Source organism: Schistocerca serialis, chromosome 5, assembly GCF_023864345.2.
Source record: "Schistocerca serialis cubense isolate TAMUIC-IGC-003099 chromosome 5, iqSchSeri2.2, whole genome shotgun sequence".
In the NCBI taxonomy this organism is placed as follows: domain Eukaryota; kingdom Metazoa; phylum Arthropoda; class Insecta; order Orthoptera; family Acrididae; genus Schistocerca; species Schistocerca serialis.
The window spans coordinates 229,840,916-229,865,869 of record NC_064642.1 but is presented as its reverse complement, the minus strand read 5'-3'; the positions used below and the strand labels follow the sequence as shown (position 1 = coordinate 229,865,869).

The 24,954-nt window shown below is 43.5% G+C and overlaps 1 protein-coding gene across 1 annotated transcript in view; it reads right to left on the bottom strand.

Moving 5' to 3' along the window:
- Positions 1 to 24,954, bottom strand: part of LOC126482389 (probable cytochrome P450 301a1, mitochondrial) — a 165,206-nt gene that overhangs the window by 86,656 nt on the left and 53,596 nt on the right. Inside the window, exon 2 of the mRNA XM_050106496.1 lies at positions 8,651 to 8,919. Coding sequence (XP_049962453.1) covers positions 8,651 to 8,903 — 253 coding nt within the window. The 5' untranslated portion in view covers positions 8,904 to 8,919. The remainder of the gene's footprint in view (positions 1 to 8,650; positions 8,920 to 24,954) is intronic.

Sequence of the window (24,954 nt, the reverse complement as noted above, 5' to 3'; positions counted from 1 at the left end):
CCTAACACAGATCTCACATGCTCGTTCGATTTCATACCGTTTTGCAGATTTACGCCCAGATATTTAAACGAAGCGACTGTGTTAAGCAGGACGCCACTAAGCCGTATCCGATCATTACGATTTTGTTTTTCCCACTCATGTGCATTAATTACATTTTCTATATTTAGACAAGCTGCCATTCATCATACCAAATATAAATTTCGTCTAAGTCTTCTTGTCAATTCCTATAGTCGCTCAACTTCGATACATTCTTGTACAGCGCAGTATCATCAACAAACAGCCGCAGGTTGCTGCCCACCATGTCCACCAGATCATTTATGTATATAGAAAATAACAGCAGTCCTATCACACTTTCCTGGGGCACTCCTGACGATATCCTTGTCTTTGACCAACATTTCCGGTCGGGGGCATCATACTGGGTTCTGGATACACGGAAAAGCCGCTGAGCGAGAAGTACACTCTAAAAAACACCAGTTTCTGGACGTCTGCCGCCACTTCATCAACAACTTCCTTCAGAGCTATTCCGCAGACGTGTAACTGTATCTATGAGCTCTAGCCGACCAAAGTATCATCGCTCCTATGACTACGGGCACTTCGGTCGGCTGATCATAAATTTCCATCCTCATGTTCCACGAAGACAGGCCTAGCCACTTGACTGTAGATTTGAAACCATTTACAGCGCGATGCGTTTTTCTTACTCACTGTACTTGTTCACTGTAACGTCAGCGCATGTTTTGTATAAAGCCCACAGGAGGCCAACAGCAATAATATACTGGTATGGTACAATAGCAGTAGATTTGTGCACATGCATTTGTAAGCAATCCATGATGCGTCCAAGCTATGTTAACCACCTCTGCAGGTCCACGGGTCTTAACGTTTGCACCATAGACGACGTAATTTTATACTCAACTTCTACACCCCCTCCACTGCAACCTGTTTTACACCATTATTGTCAGCAGATGTGGAAATGTGGCTAGCGTCGTTAATTCTATATAATGGGGTCCCAGGTTCGATTCCTGACTGGATCAGGGACTTTCTCCGCTCGTGATTGGGTTTGTGTATTGTCCTGAACATCATTTCGTCATCATGGATCTGCAAGTCGTCGAACTGATGCCAAATAAACGGACCTGCGCCAGGCGGTCTAACACCCCAGAAGTGAATTTCGTGCCAAAAAGATGCGCACATTTCCTTTCTACAGTTTTATTACACTAAATCACGTTTAGCCTTTTGTTTATGGAACAATCTGTTTGAAAATTAGAACATGTGCTAATACAACTCCTGGTAAAGCTAAAACATGCCAATACTTTTAATGTATCGAATGGTACAGTTTTTATAATCTTTTTATAATATTTTTTCTGACGATGTCACTGGATGCATAACAACTAAAATCCACCTGATTTAACATTTTTATCAATTAATGTTGTTTCTGCACAGCGCTATGTAAGTCATATATTCCTTCTGCACTTAGTCTGTACAGTTTCGTTTCTCACCTGTTACCTACCTTCTTTAACGAGTTCGATGTTGACAGAATAAGCACTAATCTTTCATCCTTTCTTCCGATTACGTAAAATATACTGACGGAAAAAAATGCAACACCATAAAATATTTAATATAGGGTAATGGAATTTTGGGAAATATATTTGTATACGTAACGTATTTAAGTGGTTAACACTGCAGATCACAGGTTAATGTAAGCGCGATATAAGCAAATGCAAATGTGTAATGCTGGTACATTAATAATAAGTGTAACAGCCAGAATGTCCCATGTAAGCACGCAGACGTGCATGCACTGTGTTGCACAGGTGGGAGATGGCAGTTTTCTGGATGGAGTTCCATGCTTGTTGCATTTGGTCGGTCAATAGAGGGACCGTTAATGTTGGTTGTGGATGACGCTGAACTTGCCTTTCGATGGTGTCCCCTACGTTCTCGATTGGTAACAAGGCAACTTGTCCACAAGGCAACTTGTCGACACTCTGTCGAGCATGTCGGTTTAGAAAAAAGGCATGTGGGCGAGCGTTATTGTGATGGAAAACACGCATTGCAGTGTTGTTCATGAATGGCAGCACAACAGGCCGAATCACTAGATTGGCGTACAGTCAGTGTGCTTGGGATAAACCCTAGAGTCCTCCCGCTGTCACATGAAATTGCGCCCCAGACCACGCCAGGTGTAGGTGCAGTGTGTCTAGGATGCAGATAGTTTGCTTGCAGGTCTCCTTCTAACCAACCCACGGCCATCACTGCCACAGAGGCAGAATCAGCATTCATCAGTAAACACGACAGACGTCTGCCCTGCTCTCACTCGACACCACTGAAGTCACAAATGGCGGTGGTGCTGGATCAGTGGAATGCACGCTACAGGGCATCTGGCTCGAACCTCTCTTTGAAGCAACAGATTTGTAACAATTCGCATTCCCGCGACCGCCACTGCCAGCAGTCATGTACAGAGGCCAAAGTCCTGAAAAATCTTTCTGCAGTATCGCGGAAGGAACGTCTAGCTTCTCGAAGCCCTATTGAACGATCTCTTCAAACTTAAATGGTTCAAATAGCTCTGAGCACTATGGGACTTAAGATCTGAGGTCATCAGTCTCCTAGAACTCAGAACTATGTAAACCTAAGTAACCTAAGGACATCACTCACATCCATGCCCGAGGCAGGATTCGGACTTGCCACCGTAGCGGTCGCGCGGTTCCAGACTGAAGCGCCTAGAGCCCCTCGGCCACACCGGCCGTGTCTTCAAACTCAGTGAGATGTTGATAAGGGGGCCTTAGTGGACTAGAATGTATTTTTGACTAACGTCAACTCACCACGTCCAGTCTCAAAGGTAACTAACGCTCACAGCCGTCACAGGATGTATTTAAAGCACGCACTTGTCGACACCTGCTTTCTTTGGAATTAGAATTATTGTATTGTTCTTGCAGTCTGAGGGTACCTCTCTCACACATCTTGCTCACCTGATGGTAGAGTTTTGTCATGGCTGGCTCTCACAAGGCTATCAGTAGTTCTAGTGGAATGTTATCTACTCCCGGTGCCTTTTTTTGACTTAGGTCTTTTAGTGCTCTGTCAAATTCTTCACGCAGTATCATATCTCCCATTTCATATTCATCTACGTCTTCCATTTCCATAATATTGCCTTCAAGTACATCGCCCTTGTATAGACCCTCTATATACTCCTTCTATCTTTCTGCTTTCTCTTCCTTGCTTCTAACTGGTTTCCCATCTGAGCTCTTGATATTCATGCAGTTTGTCCTCTTTTATCGAAAGGTCTCTTTAATTTTCCTGCAGGGAGTATCTATCTTACCACTAGTGAAAGGTTGAAATTGGCCAATCGCATAGATAATAAAAAGAATGCAGTCTACCTGGAACATGTTTCCGTTCTCAGAAAAATACATGGAAGCTATAGAGAAAGACGTAAAGGAAGCAAGGCGGAATAAGGATGGAAGACCTGTGAGAACAATATCCACAGTCAACGTCTCTCTTCAGGAGTTCTGGCAAACTTGATTTGCTTCCTCTTAGTGGTTGGTTGGGTTGTGTGGGGAAGGAGGGCAGACAGCGAGGTCATCGGTCTCATCGGATTAGGAAAGGGCGGGGATGGAAGTCACCTGTGCCCTTTCAAAGGAGCCATACCGGCATTTGCCTGGAGCGATTTAGGGAAATCACGGAAACATCACCAGAGTGACGCTACCAGAGTATGCGACTGGCCTGAAATTTGAAGACGCATCACCTTTCAGAAGTGGAAACACGCTTAACAGCTTTCATTTATGTCGCACAACTTCTTCTAGGTGTTGAGATTTTTTCTCTCTGTGTGTATATCACTTATACGAGTATTATGTATTATCAGTTGTGGTTTCAGCCGGCCGCTGTGGCCGAGTGGTTCTAGGTGCTTCAGTCTCCGGAACCGCGCGACTGCTGCGGTCGGAGGTTCGTATCCTGCCCCGGGCATGGATGTGTGTGATGTCCTTAGGTTAGTTAAGTTTCAGTAGTCCTAAGTTCTAGGGGACTGATGACGTCAGATGTAGAGTCTCATAGTGTTGAGAGCCATTTGATTTGAGTAGCGGTTTGAAATCCACTTGAAAATGGCGTGATGTAAAGCCTGACATCGGGTGTGGATTTAATGAAGTTCTTACAAGCACCAGGCGCTGCTTTTCTTTAAAAGACTGAATAGCCAACGAAATTCTACCATTCTACGAGTCAGAGTATAGTATACTGTTGCACATGGTAACACCTACTAGCAGACTAGTAGACGTAACCACGTACAATAGTACATTATTTTGTCTTGTTTGAACATTTGTCTGTAGATAGTGAAACCTCTTCGCTGTGGAAGTTTCAGAATGTCTGCAATGTTGTTATTGCTAATATAAGCCTGTGTTCTGCGTAAAAAATATTCTGGTTATTTCAAATGATACCGAATTAAATTATACCGGTACTGGCTTGCAACAGGATGTAGTAAAATTATTAGGCCTGGCTAAAAGCAATGTTTTTTGTTACTGTTATAGGGAAATGTGATTCATCGTACTCTGTACCATTCGGCTGTAACTGCTGCAGTTCTAGCTGCTGAACACACTTTTTTGGACAAGTTTAAGTTTGCCCCCTTATTTGTCTGCGAAGAAGTAAGGAAATGAACAGTGTTTCTAATAAGGTAGTACTCCCTAACTCCGAATGCTGTCAATAATGGCCTCAATCGTCGTGGAGTATAGTTCCGTTTCAGTTCTACGATAAGCGCAACAACAGGCGCCTGCTCTGCGTAACGGATGGAATGAGGTAACTTCCAAAAGAAGTGCGTAACAGGGTGAATTTTGAAATTCTTTGTTAATCGGTAGCGATTCCATCGGGAGACTTGTTAAAGACCTTTGCACTAGGGTGCATAGCCCTAGAAAAGGAACGAAAAACTACAGGAAACTATATTGTGTCTTTATGTGATAGTGTAAAAATCAGTTTATTGGAAAAAGGATTTTTTCTTAACTGTTTGTGTAAACCGGTATGCCAGTGAAGCAGAACGTTATGACCAAGTGTTAGCGGAAAAGTGAATGCCGCTTGGTGGTGTTGTGGGCACGTGTCACGATAAAGACATAATATACTCTCCACTCACATTAATGTGATCATCTGTCAAAAGCCAGAATAACCACATTTTGCAGGGAACACCGCTGGGAAACGTGCAGTCAGTGAGGTTCTGGAATGTGGCGACAGCCATGCCGAGTCCAGTGCCATGGCTAGCTGCCCTACGTTTCTCCGTTGAAGATCTATGGCACGAACAGTCTGATCTGTAGCCGCATCACCGTTTAGGACAGGGAAATTTAGTTTTGTGCAATATTCTGAGCACAAGTTACAGCCAGGTGCGGGCCGCATTGGAGTGAGTTACGCATACCAACAGTTTCGAAGCAGAATAGAGGCCACAGGGCCGTCAAATTGCTGAAACAGTATATGTACCAGTTTTGCATGTCGCAAATCACAGGCAGAAGGGGCCCACTTAGTGTGTAATGAGTGTGTGACGTGAAGTGGCGTGTATGGCAAAACAGAGGCACACAGCCGTGGGTAAATAGGTGCGGGTTTCTAATCAGACGTGTTCCCTGAGACAGATGCATACTTGTATTGATCCCTTGTGCCTTCCAGAATGACGAGATCACCAAGGGAATGCCACTAAAACATTCCCCAGACCAAAACGTTCCCTCCTACAGCATGCACGCAGTGACGTTTTTGCAGGGTGTTTGTTTTCAGACATTTCACGTCGTACACGCCGACGGCTATCTGACATCTGAAAAGGCTACCTGTCACCACTGATTGGAAACCCGGTTGCAGTAGTGACGTGGAAATCTCAGCTTTCGTCACCTCTGAACACCAGTCTGCACTGGTGCAGCAACGAGGCACCTGCTGCGGAGGCCCATATGCAGCAACTTTCGCTAAGCGATCCTTGAGGAGACACTCGACAGCTGCATGTCTCCTCTCCTGTTCTCATCTCTGCGGCTGTCGTTCACACCTGTCATCTATAGCCCGTGTTTAATCACATTTGCCTCGCGCCAATTTGCCATGCACGTTGTACTATAACTACGGCGGCACGCGAACAGTTTACGAACTTATCTCTTTCGGCAATGCTCTCACCTTTGACCCGAAAACTAGTAATCGATCCCATTTTGACGTCAGATAAATCGCTCCGTTTTCACATTATAGCGGCTCCGCTGGTTTTTGGCGTCTTCCTGACATGCTTTATATACCCTCCACTGCTAGTGCTGCTACCTGCCATCTGTGAGTGGTTATTTTTCGTTGATGTAGAACATAGGCGGTAGTAATATTATTGGAGTGAACCACGTATAATTACAGAACACGATGAATAGCGAATCATTGAGGGTACGATAAGAGACGCAACTGTGGGACTCCACTTATGTAAGCCTCATTACAGATTCAACAGGTGTCAAGACCTAGCTGACAAACAAAAGCTACACAAACCGAAAATGAGCGTATGGCGAGCAATGAGAGAAGCGTTCAGTGACTTTGAAAGTAAAATTTTGTCAACCGATCCGACTAAAAAAAATTAAGTGCTTTTGGTCTCACGAAAATCAGTAAGCGGCTCGAAATTATCTATCCAGTCACTCAATGACCATAATGGCACCGAAGCTGAAAATAAACAATGAGAAGGCCCAAATACTCAATTCGGTATTTCGAAATTCTTTCACTGCGGAATTTCGTAATATGGTCCTACTTGCAACCACCGTACGAACCTCGAAATGGCAGTTACAAACGATTACGGAATAAGAAAACAACTACAATAGCTTTATAGTGGAACGGCATCACGACCAGATGACATGTCTCTAATATTTTACAGAGGTTATGTGAAAGAACTTGCTCCACAACTAGCACCAGTCTGCAGTTGTTCGCTGGAGCAAGGAAGGGTTCCTAGCCACTGGGAACAGAGCAGGTCACTCCCGTTTTTAAGAAAGTCGGTAAGACAGATTTGAGTAATTAGAGGCCTATATCGCTGACGTCAATGTGTTGTAGAATTCTGGGAATGCTTGATAGAAATCGCCATGGATTCCACAAACAGAGATTTGGCGAAACTCAGCTCGCTCTGTTCCTCTACGTGGTTCACAGCGCTATAGACATCGGCACTCAGACGCCGTGTTCCTTGACTTGACTCCGTCAAGCACCGCAGTTTAGTGAAATAGCCGGCCGAAGTGGCCGTGCGGTTAAAGGCGCTGCAGTCTGGAACCGCAAGACCGCTACGGTCGCAGGTTCGAATCCTGCCTCGGGCATGGATGTTTGTGATGTCCTTAGGTTAGTTAGGTTTAACTAGTTCTAAGTTCTAGGGGACTAATGACCTCAGCAGTTGAGTCCCATAGTGCTCAGAGCCATTTGAACCAATTTAGTGAAATAATACGAGCTCACTGATCATCGGGCCAGATTTGCGACTGGATTCAAGACCTACTTGCAAATAGAACTCAACAAGTAGCTCTTAGTAGAACGAAACGAGTAGATCTAAACGTAGTTTCGGGAGTACCCTAAGGACATGTGATAGGACCGTTACCATTTACATTGTATATAGACGATGTAGTAGAATCTATCAGAAGTTCCAAAGACTACTCGGAGATGATGTGGTTGTCTATATGAAGATAGCAACGCCAGAAAGCAATTACGACTTGCAGAAGGACCTACAGAGGACTGGTGTATGGTGCAGGCTCTGGCAGTTGACCATGAACGTAAATAAATGTAAAGTACTGCACTTGCATAAGAAACGAACAACTACACCATTGACGACAAATTACTGGAAACAGCAAACACTGTAACGTATGTAGTAGTATATTGTATCCCAAAATTTTAGAGAAATGTTCTTCACGTATTAACAAGCTGCCTGGCTCACCCACGTTTTTCTGTAAATGGTCAGCCAGTCACATTTCCCTGTACCTTCCTTTTGGCTCTTCTGCCGTTTTAATCCCAGATATGGCACCATTCAACTCTCTACGTTGTCTTTAAGGCGTGTAAGAAGCGAATGAGTGTCATTTTGCTAGTTTCCTCACCACTGTATGACAACAATTTTATTCATTTCATCCACATTCATTTCTTTTTATATGTATAAGAGAGATAATAACCTCGCCGTTCAGCGCCCGTAGGCTCCAAACACACACACACACACACACACACACACACACACACACACACACACACAAAAGCACACTCCCACTCACACTCTATCTAGCTACCAGGATCGTCGGGAACTAACAGTGTGAGACGGAAATAAACCTTGAAGATACTGTGTTCATTGCTATATCAAACATTTCTGTCCGTTATTTACTCTATTTACAATTAAAGTCTTCGATTGTATAACTAATTTGAAAACACCCCGTGTATACTGTCAACAGGAAGGCCAGTACAACAGGCTTTATAGCTGTCGATATCGTTTCATGAAAAATAACGTGTTGAGCTCTGCCTGCTAGGAAGTCTGCTACTCTATAAGCAAGTATTTTGTTCACTAAATGAGGGCGCAGAATTGTATCGGAGCCTTCCGGAAGGCAAGGAACACGGCATCAGCTTTGGCGAACAGAGCTAGTTTCGCTTTGCAAGGTCTCTAAACAGAGCCCACCTTCGTTCTCCAGAAACGTCACAATGCCTGAACACAGAACATGTTCGATAATGACTGTTGGACAATAGCACTGATGGCACTTACCGATCTTAGGGATGAAATTCCAGATGTTGCCGATGATGGGCAGCTTCTTGGGGCCTGGCATCTCCTCGAAGGGCCTCGCGCTGAGCCACTCTTGAGACGGAGAGCTGGGTGGCGCCTCTGCGGGGGCGGCGGCAGTGGCCAGCCACCTGCCAGAGAAAGGAGTGGCGGCGGGGGCGGCTGGGGGCGGCAGCGACAGGAGGCGGCGGCTGCCGCTGCACGCGCGTCTGGCCACGGAGAGGGCGGCGCCGGTCATCTCACTGGTCCAGAGGCTGCAAGTGCGCAGGAAAAGTCTGCTGGACACACTGGTGGCTGAAAGGCAATTGTGGACCACGTTCCGCATTCAAGTTAATTGGATCATCTTTCCTTGCATAGAAAACTGGTGCTCGTATCGTCTACCTGGTCACGCTTCAGACGCCTTATGCTAAAATTACAAGACAGGAGGTTGCTCCACCAGCCTTTCTTCCAGACGTTTGTGATAGCCTAGCCGTCGAACTGCCTCGGCGTTGCACTGAAGGTGCTTCTCAGCGTGATTCTCTTTGCGTCAGTGGCCTCCCACAGTCACTCAATTTGATTTCTTCTTATTCTGTTACGTCATGAACATATGTTCCTGTATCCACTGCGAGTTAATTTGGAAGAGTTACGAGGAAGGATACTTAAAGCGGTTGGTGCTATCGATCATTACATGTTAGTATGTGTACGGCAAGACTATCGGACTGACGTTTGTTCCACACAAACTGTGTCCATAAGGGGGAACTATAATGTAAGTTAAAAACTTGGAGCGATCTCTATCCCCAGTATCTATTTTCTGTATGTCTCCGAAGTTTTCGCGTAGCAGTCTTCTGGAACCCTGGACGTGCTTATGAAGAACCTTGTGTGTATTATGATAGCTGCCATTTGAGTGAGTGTAGCTGCATGTAAAGCAGCTACAAATCCCACCCAATAATCTTTCAGAAGAATCTTCCGAGGCAGCTTTGTTATTATCGTCAGTATTGCTTTCTCAGTACCTGCCGAATTTCACGATTTTCCGGAACCGAGGTCAGTCGCAAACATTTACTGGTTTGCTCGATCCCTTGCAACCGGTTACAGTGTGAGCAGTTGCCAGTTATCGAGACGCTGAGCAGTGCCATTAGAGCCCAGCACACTGTGGGGTTAATGATAATATCTGTCAATACAAGGGCTAAACTAGAGGAAAGTAGTAGAATGGTAATTTAAAGACGTAGAAAACTAATTAGCAACAGCAGCACAGAAAACAGTTTAGATGTTACTAAAGGGGACTGTATCAAGAGTTATAAACTCCACAATCAGAATACATGACCAACCAGTTAAAAAGAAAAGAAGTATTGAGGTATCTTGGAATTAACATCATCGCAAAGCAAAACTTTCATGCACATGTAGAACACGTCTGTTACAGAGGCATTAAATTCCTAAACACAAAAAAAAAGGTTCAAATGACTCTGAGCACTATGGCACTTAACATCTGAGGTCATCAGTCCCCTAGAACTTAGAACTACTTAAACCTAACTAACCTAAGGACATCACACACATCCATGCCCGAGGCAGGATTTGAACCTGCGACCGGAGCAGTCGCGCGGTTCCGGACTAAATTGCCTAGAACCGCTCGGCCGCACAGGCCGGCAACACAACAGCAACAAATGAGCAAAGAAATTTTCAGCTCCCACTAAGTGCAATAATAACGTACCAAAATGCAGTCTTACTCGCTATCGTGGGCTATGAGTTGAGCTTTTCAGCCGCGCGGGATTAGCCGAGCGATCTAGGGCGCTGCAGTCATGGACTGTGCGGAAGATCCAGGCGGAGGTTCGAGTCCTCCCTCGGGCATGGGTGTGTGTGTTTGTCCATAGGATAATTTAAGTTAAGTAGTGTGTAAGCTTAGGGACTGATGTCCTTAACAGTTAAGTCCCATAAGATTTCACACACATTTTTTTGAGCTTTTCAGCTCACAGAGACAGGAAAGTAAGGACAGCACAGGCTCTACGGCGAGCACTGAACTCCTGCGCCTGACGGGCGCATATACACCATCACCGACTGAGGCGCTGCTGCAGATGTTAGGCTTACAATCTCTAGACCTAATGGTAAGAGAGAGTGGCGCACAATATTGGCTCAGAAAGGGTGAATATGAAAGAGAAAAGGACATATTGAGCACAAGAGCCATATATCGAATAAGCAAATAAAAGGCACGCGTTGCTAGAGTGACAGGAAATTTAGGACAGGACAGAAATATGGGGGGAATCTACCAGTTCCTTCCTAGCATAAAAGAAAGAACATGAATGACATAATTCCTTCCGGCTGTCGAGACGTGGTCCATATACTGGATACCTATTAAAAATACACAAAGCACCCCAGAAACTTGTGGATATGGAGCAGTCGGAACCGCGGATCACATTGTCTGGGTATGTGTCATTAGACAAGATGTTACAGACCAGGGCAAGAGCGCCTTTGGTAATACAACAGTCTGTAATACAAGCAGGGAAGAGCAACTGTGGCATATCCTGAATTCGCTGTCAGATAAAATATCAGCTTGTGAACTGCAAGCCCACATGGCTGAAAGGCACAGAAGAACAGACCTTACGTCATGACAACGACACGCGTCACGGCAGAACATCCACGTACAACGACCTTCCGGAAGCAGTGAGGAGATGAGCCTCGGAGGGGACCAGGTAGGATTTCCTGAGACCCTGACGGCCATCTTCCAGCGTAGCCTCTGTGAATCCTGAGTTGTACCTCAGCGTGGCGTGAGGTAAGTACCCAGACAAATGGGAAACCCAGCTTGGTTCTGATACCAAGTACAGTAGCATAGTGTACCGTTGTGTAGTGCAGTGCTGTGTAGTGCAATGTTGTAGTAGAGTAGTCGAGAATTATAAATTACAGATTTTGTTGTCGATCAATATTGCGTACTGTAACAGATCAGTAGCGTGTGCGCTCTGGATTCATGATGAACATATACCTGTACGCCAGATGGCCGAATGGTAGTATACAGACATCTATTTTTAAGATTATTATTGTTAATTTTCTTTTTACGTAGATATTCTAAGTATATTTTTCTTTCGCCTTAAACGACATAATTCTTAGTTATATTAACATATTTGAAATTATGTTAAAATATTATGTATTATGCTTGTGACAATTTATGTGCAACATTCGGGTTATTCTTCTGCATAGATAACAGACGGTTTCCGACTGAGTTTAATTATCAGTCCAGGCATAGTGAAGGATTTTTATGAACATTTGGTTTTCATTAAACTTATATCTGAAAGTCTTATTCTATTATTTTCTCATTTTCATGTATGGAATACTTATCTGCTCACATAAAATTGGGAACAAAGTGTAATTTCTCCTATACAGGGTGTTACAAAAAGGTACGGCCAAACTTTCAGGAAACATCCATCCCTCACACACAAAGAAAGAAAATATGTTATGTGGATGTGTGACCGGAAACGCTTACTTTCCATGTTAGAGCTCATTTATTACTTCTCTTCAAATCACATTAATCATGGAATGGAAACACACAGCAACAGAACGTACCAGCGTGACTTCAAACACTTTGTTACAGGAAATGTTCAAAATGTCCTCCGTTAGCGAGGATACATGCATCCACCCTCCGTCGCATGGAATCGCTGATGCGCTGACGCAGCCCTGGAGAATGGCGTATTGTATCACAGCCGTCCACAATACGAGCACGAAGAGTCTCTACGTTTGGTACCGGGGTTGCGTAGACAAGAGCTTTCAAATGCCCCCATAAATGAAAGCCAAGAGGGTTGAGGTCAGGAGAGAGTGGAGGCCATGGAATTGGTCCGCCTCTACCAATCCATCGGTCACCGAATCTGTTGTTGAGAAGCATACGAACACTTCGACTGAAATGTGCAGGAGCTCCATCGTGCATGAACCACATGTTGTGTCGCACTTGTAAAGGCACATGTTCTAGCAGCACAGGTAGAGTATCCCGTATGAAATCATGGCGGTGAATCGAGGAAGTACAGTACATACTGACGAAACTAAAATGAGCTCTATCATGGAAATTAAGCGTTTCCGGACACATGTCCACATAACATCTTTTCTTTATTTGTGTGTGAGGAATGTTTCCTGAAAGTTTGGCCGTACCTTTTTGTAACACCCTATATATTGTCTGTCTTGTGAAAATTTCTGTTATGATTGCACGTAATGTACGAAACAAACTTATCTCCCCTCTATTTAAAGTATACGATGGCCCAGTCAGGCACATTAATGACATATGTAGAACTTTACTGAAACGGAAGACAAGTTCGTTACAACAAGAGGCTGTGGGTAGCCGTAATGGGATGTGAACGTGGGAGCCAAACAGTGTCCGCTAATTTAGGAAACTTTAATCTCGTTCTGCGGGGATTTCAAGTCAAGATTAAATACAAGCCGTGAACTGTTTTGAAAGACAAGCTGGAGAACAGCTAAGAAATCTTTTGCTGAACGGAGTTTCAAAAATGTTCAAATGTGTGTGAAATCTTATGGGACTTACCTGCTAAGGTCATCAGTCCCTAAGCTTACACACTACTTAACCTAAATTATCCTAAGTACAGACACACACACCCATGCCCGAGGGAGGACTCGAACCTCCGCCGGAACCAGCCGCACAGTCCGTGACTGCAGAACGGAGTTTATTTGGAGACTGTGGAAACGCGGTTCAGTCAAGAAAATGGTGGAACGTTCCGTTATAAAAGGACACCAATAATAATAATTTAAATGGCAGATTTGGACTGAGACGGAGGAAGAAAACAAATTAGTAGATGGACAAGGCAAAATGTGTGGACGACATAAGACGGTGCTCGATTATAAACCGTGGCGCTCAAACCTATGGTATAGGAGAATGGAGGAAGGCATTAGCAGGAAAACATTACAAGCGAAACTGTGAGGGTCATTCGCAAGTCTGTTTGTGACGGAAGACTGAATAAACCTGCCCGCTTCGGAAAAGTAGACCGGAAGCGGGAGTGTACTTCTTCTTTACAGATATATAGTGCTTCACCTGCGTCTATCTCGATACTTCATGTTGCTACAGAAATCTGAGGCGTGAGCTGCAGAACGGCATGACCTCGCTGCAATGTGGCAGGACAAAACCTGTATTCCATACGTCATCAATCACAATATAGCAAGAAGAAATCCCCCATTGTGAAAGCATCGCAGCATCAGAGAGATGATTCCCAAGGCGGACGCAGCATGAAGGTACGTGATTGCAGCTCCACTGCGTACCTGGAGAGGACCATGTCAACAAACCAGTTGCATCGTAATAAATAACAAACTCCATGAAGTTTAAAACCGAAACCAATTTCGCTAGAATCATAAAAGTAAGTTTGATCCAAATAGGAAACACAATATTAAAATCCGAGTAGTACAGTACAACAGACTGCTTAGTTAGGGATTTATTTTTAAAACCAGAAAACTACTCCAACTTCAAGATGTCATAACGTGCAACAAAGCAGATATAAGGAACACAGTAAAAACAGTTAATGAAACTTTTTGATGGGACGTTCTCAATTAAATAAACTAACTGATTGGGTGCAGATATTTACTCCCTTCAGGAATCACACAATTAACGGACTGGGCGACATACGGTAGACTTTTATAAGACAGCGTAATGCTCATAAAAACTGCATGTGTAGTTCATCCACATTTGGAACTGATAATTGTTCTGCATGATAACAATACAACTCATGTCGTCAGTATTTCATACAGTTTATACTGTGATGTACGACAGTACTATAGTTACTGTCTTTCTTGTTTTGATCGACTGAGAAAGAGAGTGTGAATGATAAGTGTATCTGCATACAAGAAACGTTTTCTTCCTAAGATAGTATCATCAACAGGAGGAAAGACTGAACTCAAATGATTGATTTGTGCAATAAAATTGTGTTAGAGGTGATAGGTGCCGCAAAAGATCAAACTTGCATTAATACTAGAACTATCGTGTTTTAACAATCTGGTAGCTAAAGACTTCCAATGTAGTAGCCTTTCTAGCTATTAGTGAAAGGAACCACCATTTAGAACAGAGATAAAATGTTTGGTCAGCGTTTATCAGTACGCATTTTTACAATTGCAATAGTACGTGCATTACCTCTTGACAAGAGGTTCATGTTACTGTTAACAACGATTTAACTAAAGCAGGAGAGCTTGCGTAAAGGTTTGGAAGGTAGGAAAGAGGTACTGGCAGAAGTAAAGATGTGAGGACGGGGCGTCAGTTGTGCTTGGGTAGCTGAGATGGTAGAGCAGTTGCCCGCGAAAGGCAAAGGTCCCGAGTTCGAGTCTCGGTCCGGCACACAGTTTCATATCAGCGCACACTCCGCTGCAAAGTGAAAATCTCATTCTGGGAACGTATTAACTAAATAATATTACCACAAGGAAACTGATAAATTCTATGTTTTATATGGCTCTTTGGTTACTGTGTCCAACAGTGCTTACATATATGGCGAATACAGTTAAATGTATAAAGATCGCTACTCGACGACTTCTCCGAACGAGAAATCGCTCACACAGTGTTTACAGAAAATCTCTGGATCAAATGAGATAGATTTGGTTCTACTTTCAACGTTAGACAGCAGTATGATAATTGTCTATAGATTCCAGAGCTGCAAGAGGTGTGAGTGGGTTGCGAAAAATATGTTTTTCCTACACACTGGATGCACAAACTCTTTCCGGCCGTGTAGCCACGTGCACTTATGACAGTCCTGAGCGTAGTATCAATGTACTAAGCGGGACAGTAAAACGGAAGACTTGCCACAGTGGATCCATGGACTGTTTTCACTCAAAAGTAATCATCACACGCATTACGATATTTATCCCACTGGGAGACGAAAAAATGAATTCCTGTTTTGCGGAACGCAGTAGGCCACTGACAGATACACAGCCGCACCCACTCTAGGATATTCTTGTCCGACTGACACCGACGTCCACGAATTTCTTTCTTCAGGTCACTAAAGATTGAAAAACACGTGGTGATAGATTTGGGCTGTACAGAGGATGCTGCAGCGTTTCACAACCAAATCGCTGTGGTGTAGCCTTCGTCCGATTGACAGTGTGGTTCAAATGGCTCTGAGCACTATGGGACTTAACATCTGAGGTCATCAGTCCCCTAGACTTAGAACTACTTAAACCTAACTAACCTAAGGACATCCATACCCGAGGCAGGATTTGAACCTGCGACCGTAGCAGCAGCGCGGTTCCGGACTGAAGCGCCTAGAACCGCTCGGCCACAGGGGCCGGCTTGGCAGTATGGTGGCGTGAGTTATCATGCAAAAGGATAATTTCGTCTGACAACGCTCCTGCATGTTTTGACTTTATGGCAAGTCGCATTTTCTGCGAACTATATTTACAGCACTGAGCACTGATTGTAGGTCCACGCTCGAGGAATTCGACGAACAGAGAGCCCTTCAGTCAAAGAAGGTCACCATGACCTTACTGGAACTATTGTGAATATATTTAGATTTCACTGGCGAAGATGAATATTTCCACTGCTGGTTCGCCATTGCCCTCGGGCTGTCAAAATTCTGTCTAAATGCTGTCGGACGGAATTACCTTGTTGCGCGATAACGCCCTCCCCAACACTGTGAACTGTATGAAGGCTACGCTTCGGTAATTTGACTGGAAAACTCTGGCGTTCTGAACAAAAACATGCGTGGACGTCGGTTTCAGTCGGACATAGAAACATGGAAGTACAAGAATGGGTGCTGCTGTGGACCCGTCAGTGTCCGATCGCTTTCTAAGAAAAACAGGAATTAATCGCCTCGTCCCACAGTGTGATAAATGTGCCAACGTGTGTAATGATTAGAATGAGATTCTCACTCTGCAGCCGAGTGTGTGCTGATATGAAACTTCGTGGCAGATTAAAACTGTGTCTTGGACGGAGACTTGAGCAGAGGACCTTTGCCTTTCGCGAGAAAATGGCTAAGCCATGTCTCCACAATGTCCTTTCTTCAAAAAGGGCTAGTCCCACAAGTTTCGCAGGAGAACTTCTGTGAAGTTTAGAAGGTAGGACACAAGGTACTGGTGGAAGTAAAGGTTTGAGGACGGGTCATGAAGTGTGCTTGGCTAGCTCTGTTGGTAGGCACTTGCCCCACAAAAGACAAACATCCCGAGTTCGAGTGTCGGCCTGGCACTCAGTTTTAATTTACCAGTAAGTTTCTTATAGTGATTACTTTTGAATGGGACCATTCCATGTTCCTGTTGTGGTGCCTACACGGTTTGCATTTGGCTGCCCCGTATACTTGCCGCACATTGTTTACATTTGTATTGCCAAGTGCACAGGTGTGTACCCTACCCATCGCGTCACAAGCTACGCCCCCTAATTCAAATCATTATCAAGACGTCGCAAGCCACAGTCCCTTTCCATTATTCAGTGTGGTATCATACTACCCATTAGAAGGAAACAACCAATCACAGCCCGCCAGCTATTTCATTGGCTATTACAATGAAACAGCCGAACTGTTATATAGCCGCCATATTGGCCATTTTCAGAACAATACAAATGATGTGAATTTTCTGTCACGTTAAAAACTATTAAATAATTTATACATAATTCTTAAGGATACTGACAATAGATAGACAGATATCCAGCGATCACAGGCCCTGCAGACCACGCGCTGCTCCACAAACTGCCCGGTTCCTCCAAGTGTCTTCAGTCTCTAGTGCTGCTAGGTCCTTAGCCAGGTCGTCCATCCAGCGCTGCCTTGGTCGTCCAATGGGGCGTTAGGTGTTTTGTTTCCCCTCTAGTGCCATCTTCGCCTGTCTTTCATCTAGCATACGGGCTACATGGCCCACCCATTGTATTATTTTGCTCTTTGTCTTCTGTAGGATAGTTTATTGTCGCATCAAAAGGTAGATTTAATCGTTTTTCCTCCTCCTCCATTCTCCATTATCTGAAACTGGTCCCCATATCTTTCTCATTACTTTTCTTTCAAATATTAATAGCTTTTCCTTTTCTCGCTTAGTCATGCTCCATGTTTCTGTACGGTACATTACTGCAGGGCATAACACTGTGTTGTAGATTTTCATCTTAGTGTTCACTGTGATTGATTTAGAGCTGAGAGTCTCTCTGAGGGAATGCATGCATTTTGTTCCTACTGCTATTCTTTCCTTGATGTCCATTTTTATGTTGTTGTCCATGGTAAACCAACATTCCAAGTATTTGAACTGGCGTACTCTATTGAACCTCTTGCCATCTATCTCAAGAAATTCTTCCTGTTCTTGTCTTCTTCCTAATTGCCTGAACTCTGTTTTGTCTTGATTCACTTTGAGTCCTACCTTCTGTGCATAACTGTCCATTTTCTGGTACATTCCTTTCAACTTATTCTTTGATTCACTTAATAGTACTTGTATGTGCGAGACAATTAAAGTTACCGTCCATCTGAACTCCAGCCCACTCCTGTTGCCCACACTCTTTTATCACTTTCTCTCCGATGACACTGAACAGAACACACGAGAGCGCATCCCCTTATCTGAGGCCTGTCTCAATCTCGAATGTTTCTGATGTGGCTCCTCGGAAACGTAGTGCTGCCTTTGACCCTTCCATACAACTTTCATCATTCTCACTAGCTTCTCAGGGATTCTGAAGTCACGCATTGCATTGTATAGGCTATTCCTGTTGATGCTATCATGTGCACATTGAAAATCGACGAACATGCAGTAGATATCTCTATCATATTCCCAGTGTTTTTCAAAGAACTGTCTTAGTGTGAAAATGTGATCTATTGTCGATCGGTTTGGTCGAAAGCCACCTTGGTATTCCTGTATGTTGTTCTCTATGAACGGTTGCAATTTTCTGAGGATAATGATGGACAGTACCTTATACGTTACATTCAACAAGCTGATTCCTCTGCAGTTGCCACATTCCATTTCGCTTCACTTCTTGTATATTGATCATATTATAGCCAATTTCCATTCTTCTGGCAGTGTCTCCTCTCCCATATCAACTGGGTCAGTTTATACATCTCTAAGTATGAGCTCTCACCTCCCTCCTTGATTAATTCTGATGCTATTCTGTCATCCTCTGGGGCTTTATTGTGTCTGAATCCCTTGATTGCGATCTTCACGTGTTCTTCTCTAACTTACCATTCTTCTTCATCTTTCCTTTCCTCCGTAGTGTCTGCAGGTGACATCTCACCTGGGTCTGGGTGATACTGACAGTACTGGTGTAATTATACTAACGCTCTAATTTATAGAGTAAGTAGCACTTGTCAATGAGCTTAGCTCGATCTCTGTACCAAACTTGCTGTAAAACAAAATTACACATTGCCGCACCAAGATTATCTGTATTATTTACTAAAGATACATAAGCACGCACGCACACACACACGCACACACACACACACACACACACACACACACACACACACACACACACACACACACACAAAATCTTTACATGAATAGTCATGTATTATTTCCACATCTAAAATAACGGTCGAATCTGATGCCTGAAACATGGCTGTGGTCTCACCAATTAACTGCAACAATACTATTGGCAAGTCTAAATTGTTCAATAACAGTACAAAATATGTGTGAATGAAATTAACATGCTAATTTCGGTTTAAATGAGGCTATGTAAAAATTCCTACATGACCAAGCCTATAACTGAACTACACACAAGTTCACTAAAATACTATGCTAAGCCGGTGAACAGTGATAGTTGATACAAACAAATATGTAGTTTCAATTATTGATCTATAGCTATCACTTATTGGAAGAGTGCAGTTAATGATCAACTTTCACTTGACACCGAAAAAATGACTATGGTCCCTCAAATTAATTGCCACAATGCTACTGTCACGTCTGAATTGTTCTATAGCAATGCAAAACACATGGCTAAAAGTAAGGTGTTCAGCACACAGTTGTCACTCCATTTTAGACCTAACTGGTCACCACATATATTGGATGTCTGATTGGCGTGGTTTGGGTGAGTGATCTACCAGAGATGGATGTGGGTGCACCAGAAGAATGCCTACCATGGGTACAAAAGCACTTTATTGTTTATTATTTACATTGATTCAATATTTGATGTGGTTAATGTTGATCCCTAGTGAATGTGGCAAATACAGCGACATGGCGTCCCCTGGTGTGTTGATAAGAGATCTGTAGGTATCCTTGTGTATTACGGAAAAAATAGCGTTCTATGTAGTTGTGAGAGCATTGTATAGGAACTAAGTGAATTCGAAGGTGGACAAAATGTAGGTGCTTGTATGGCCGATGCTTCTGTAAGCAACATTTGCCGAAATGTCTGGTGTTTCAAGTGGCAACGTATCGAAAATCTGTACTGCATACAGGGAAAGCGGAAAAATATCATCTGCTAAGTCACAAGTGGACGAATCTGTGTGTTGAGTGATAGTGACGGACAGTCACTGAAAAAGATTGTAACGAAAAATAAGAGGAAGACAGTTGTAAAAGTCGCTGCAGAGCTGAATGCTGCACTGTCCACCCGTGTCAGCATCAAAACAACACGAAGGTACTCCAGATGCAGGAAATTGCAGGGCTAGCTGCAAGTCCAAACCCAATCATCAATGAAGCAAACGCTTGTATGAGGACACGAAGTGTCGAAACTGCAATACCTGGACTATGGAGGAATGGAAAAATGTTATGTGGTCAGGTCAGCCTTGTTTCACACCGTTTCCAGCTTCTGGCCGAGATGAAGTACCAGGAGTGAAACACGGCGGGTGCTCGGTGATGGTTTGGGTAGCCATATAGTGGTATTTCACGGGCCAAGCGGTTACTCTGCGGGTTCAGATTACCGCCAAGGATTATGTGACCACTTTGGTCGATCAGGTCCATTGCATGCAGGGCACAATGTTTGTTCCCCATTGGTGATGCTGCGTTCGGAGACGACAGGACCATTGTTTACACAGCTCACATCGTTCGGGACTGGTTTCATGAAACGAGAATGATTTGTCGTGTCTACCCAGGCCACCAAAGTCACCAGATCTCAACATTATTGAGTCTTTGTGGTTTTCTTTGGAGAAAAGTATGCGAGATCGCTATCCACCTCCATCACCATTAGCTGCCCTTGTCACTATTTTGCAAGAGGGATAGTATAAGGTTCCGTTCAAAATGACACAAGATCTGTATTTATCGATTTCGAGGCGAGTGGCTGCTGCCTTGAATCCCAACAATTTTCTTACACCGTATTGGCAAGGGGTGATGGGATGTGTTTGTGGTGTTTCCATATTTTTTTCCGTTCCTTCTAAGTCTCTAGATTCATTACTGAATAATGGTCCTCAAAATTTCGCGGAATAATTTGTGTACGTCTTCAAGCGTCTGTCAGTTCTGGCATTTCAACATTTTGAAACATCCACTCTGAAAAATTAATGAATTACTATGCTGAAAAATTAATGAATTACTATGCTGATAAACCTCTTACGTTATTTGATTTTCAAACAGCTGAGCAGAACTGAACGTACTCAGATATTTATCTCTTTACTTATTCTGATCAACACTAAACTGACACGCAATATTTTTAGCGCAACTTAATCTGACTTTCAAAAATCCCTACAAAAGAATGGCCCTGACTAACATAACCTATACCTTTCACAAATCACTTATCTCACAAAAATCTTCGTTACTGGAACTACTGCAATACAGCGAGCGCCAATACTGGCAGCTAAATAAAGGATTTTAACTACTGAAGGCACTAACTACTGATAGGTATAGTTAGCAAATGAAAGATTTTGATAAAGAACAAACAATGTATTCACCTTAATAGTGTTCAAAAGTCATAATATATATAGCGGATCATGGCATCTAATATTACAAATTTACTCTTTCTGATGGACACACGTCCAGATAGTCCACTCTCAAAATCCTGCCATCTCTTTCCCCACATCCACCACTGTTGGCGGCTCACCTCCAACTGCGCAACGCTACGCGCTGTTCACATCCAACTGCCCAACACTACAATAGCAAATATTCCAACAATGCAAACCAGCCACAGACTTCACACAGCACAGTCAGTGATTTTCATATAGAGCGCTACGTGGCGTTACCAACATAAAAACCTAAACAGCCTACTTACAATTTCTGTCACGATTTTCCGTGAGTCACGCAAAGCTATGACCATTCGGGCTGCCCTTCTTTGAATTGAATCCTATTCGGTATGGTTTACACACTTCAGCAATGGGACACACAAGTGTTTTTTGAGCAAACTTCTTTGTGGACAGACTGAATTTTCCTCAATACCGTACCACCGACCCAAGTACGCCACCCCCTTTACCTCCGACTGCGCTTATGTGATCGTTCCATTTTATATCCACACTAGCTGTTCAACCGAGGTATTTGAATGATCTGAAATATTGCAAACGTGAGTTGTTAAAAATGTTGTCATAGGAAGCTATCCTTCCGCGTTTTGTCAAGAGCGCCACTTTACATTTCTGTACATTTAAAACAAAGTGCCTATCATTTCACCTCTTCAGTATCTTTTTAGATCCTATTTGATATCTGCAGATTTTTTCCAGATTATATTCATTATAGATTAATGCATCACCTGCATAAATCTCAGGTTATTATTAATATTGTCTGGCAATTAATTACTAACCTTATGACGAAGTTATGTGCTTTTATTCACATTCTTTGCTTTTATTTTTATCCCAGGTTTTATGAAGGCGCTAAAGGTCTTCTTAAGGTATTTCGCATTGTTTCTGTATTAGTATATGCACGTCTACATTGTTTTCAAAGAAATTTTAGGCATCTGTGAACTTAAATTTATAGAGCTTGGAATCTACTGTGCGTGTGTTTCAGGGATGATTATGTTGTGACTAATGAGAGTTTGCACGGTATTGCATGGCTCTGTTGTTCAGAAGAACGATGCAATGTTCCATCATGCCCTATGGAACATTGCATCGTTCTTCTGAACAACAGAGCCATTGCAATACCGTGCAAACTCTCAACAGTATATGCAGTATATGCAGTGGATAAACGGGTATTCATTGGACAAATATATTATACTAGAACTGACATGTGATTGCATTTTCACGTAATTTGGGTGCATAGATCCTGAGAAATCAGTACCCAGAACAACCACCTTTGGCCGTAGTAACGGTCTTGATACGCCTGGGCTTTGAGTCCAACAGAGCTTGGATGGTGTGTACAGGTACAGTTGCCCATGCAGCTTCAACACGATGCCACAGTTCATCAAGAGTAGTGACTGGCGTATTGTGACGAGCCAGTTGCTCGGCCTCCATTGACCAGACGTTTTCAGCTGGTGAGAGATCTGAAGAATGTGCTGGCATGGGCAGCAGTCGAACATTTTCTGTATCCAGAAAGGTCCGTATAGGCTCTGCAACATGCGGTCGTGCATTATCCTGCTGAAATGTACGGTGTCGCTGGGACCGAATGAAGAGTAGAGCCACGGGTCGTAACACATCTGAAATGTAAAGTCCACTGTTCAAAGTGCCGTCAATGCGAACAAGAGGTGACCGAGACGTGTAACCAATGGCACCCCATATCATCACGCCGGGTGATACGCCAGTATGGCGATGACGAATGCACGCTTCCAACGTGCGTTCACCACGACGTCGCCAAACGCGGATGCGACGATCATGATGCTGTAAACAGAACCTGGATTCGTCCGAAAAAATGACGTTTTGCCATTCGTGCACCCAGGTTCGTCGTTGAGTACACCATCGCAGGCGCTCCTGTCTGTGATGCAGCGTCAAGAGTAACCACAGCCATTGTCTCCGAGCTGATAGTCCGTGCTCCTGCAAACGTCGTCGAACTGTTCGTGCAGATGGTTGTTGTATTGCAGACGTCACCATATGTTGACTCGGGGATCATGACGAGGCTGCACGATCCGTTACAGCCATGCGGATAAGATGTCTGTCATCTCGACTGCTAGTGATACGAGGCCGTTGGGATCCAGCACGGCGTTCCGTATTACCCTTCTGAACCCACCAATTCCATATTCTGCTAACAGTGATTGGACCTCGACCAACGCTAGCAGCAATATCGCGATACGATAAACTGCAATCGCGATGGGCTACAATCCGACCTTTATCAAAGTCGGGAACGTGTTGGTATGCATTTCTCCTCCTTACACGAGGCATCACAACAACGTTTCACCAGGCAACGCCGGTCAGCTGCTGTTTGTGTATGAGAAATCGGTTGGAAACTTTCCTCATGTCAGCACGTTGTAGGTGTCGCCACCGGCGCCAACCTTGTATGAATGCTCTGAAAAGCTAATCATTTGCATATCACAGCATCTTCTTCCTGTCAGTTAAATTCCGCGTCTGTAGCACATCACCTTCGTGGCGTAGCAATTTTAATGTCCAGTAGTGTAGTTTCATCAACTGTCTGGCAGAAAAGTTTTTCTACTGTTTTTCAGCTACTGCACAAGGCATTCTCATTTCAGATATGTTGATGATATTTTAGTCATCTACAAGGGACCTGCTAATGACAATGACCGTATTTTCAGTCTCTCGAACGAATTTCATGAGCAAATATCTTTCACCATAGAACTCGAAAACGAGGCCCGCCAATTAAACTCTCTTGACTTGACGCCTGCAGTAGATGCAAATAAAATCTCATTCAATACTTTTCGTAAAGAAACATACACTGATCAGATCGTCCCTGCGTCTTCCGTGCATCAATAATCTCTTTCTTTCACACTGCTATTCACTGAGCTACCTCTATTCCACTCTCAAAAGAAAAATTCAGTCATAAAGTTAATTTACTCAAAACGATAGCAGTTAATAACGACAATAACGCAGCATAGTGGATGACATCCTTAAAAAGAAAACTGTTAAAAGAGTTACTGTGCTCGGCACTTCATTGAAACTAACCCAAAAAAAATTTCCATTCCTTTCTTGGGACCCAGCTCCTATCAGATCCAGCGCCTTCTTTGTAATAAATACGACTGTAACGTTGCCTTTTTTACCAATGTTGTTGTTATGGTCGTCAGTCCTGAGACTGGTGTGATGCACCTCTCAATGCTACTCAGTCCTGTGCAAGCTTCTTCAACTCCCAGTACCTATTGAAACCTACATTCTTCTGAATCTGCTTAGTGTATTCATCTCTTGGTCTCCCTCTACGATTTATACCCTCCACGCTGCCGTCCAATACTAAATTGGTGATTCCTTGATGCCTCAGAACATGTCTTACCAACTGATCCCTTCTTCTAATCAAGTTGTGCCACAAACTCCTCGTCTCCGCAATTATATTCTATACCGCCTCATTAGTTATGTGATCTACCCATCTAATCTTCAGCATTCTTCTGTAGCACCACATTTCGAAAGTTTCTATTCTCTTCTTATCCAAACTATTTATGTCCATGTTTCACTTGCATACATGGC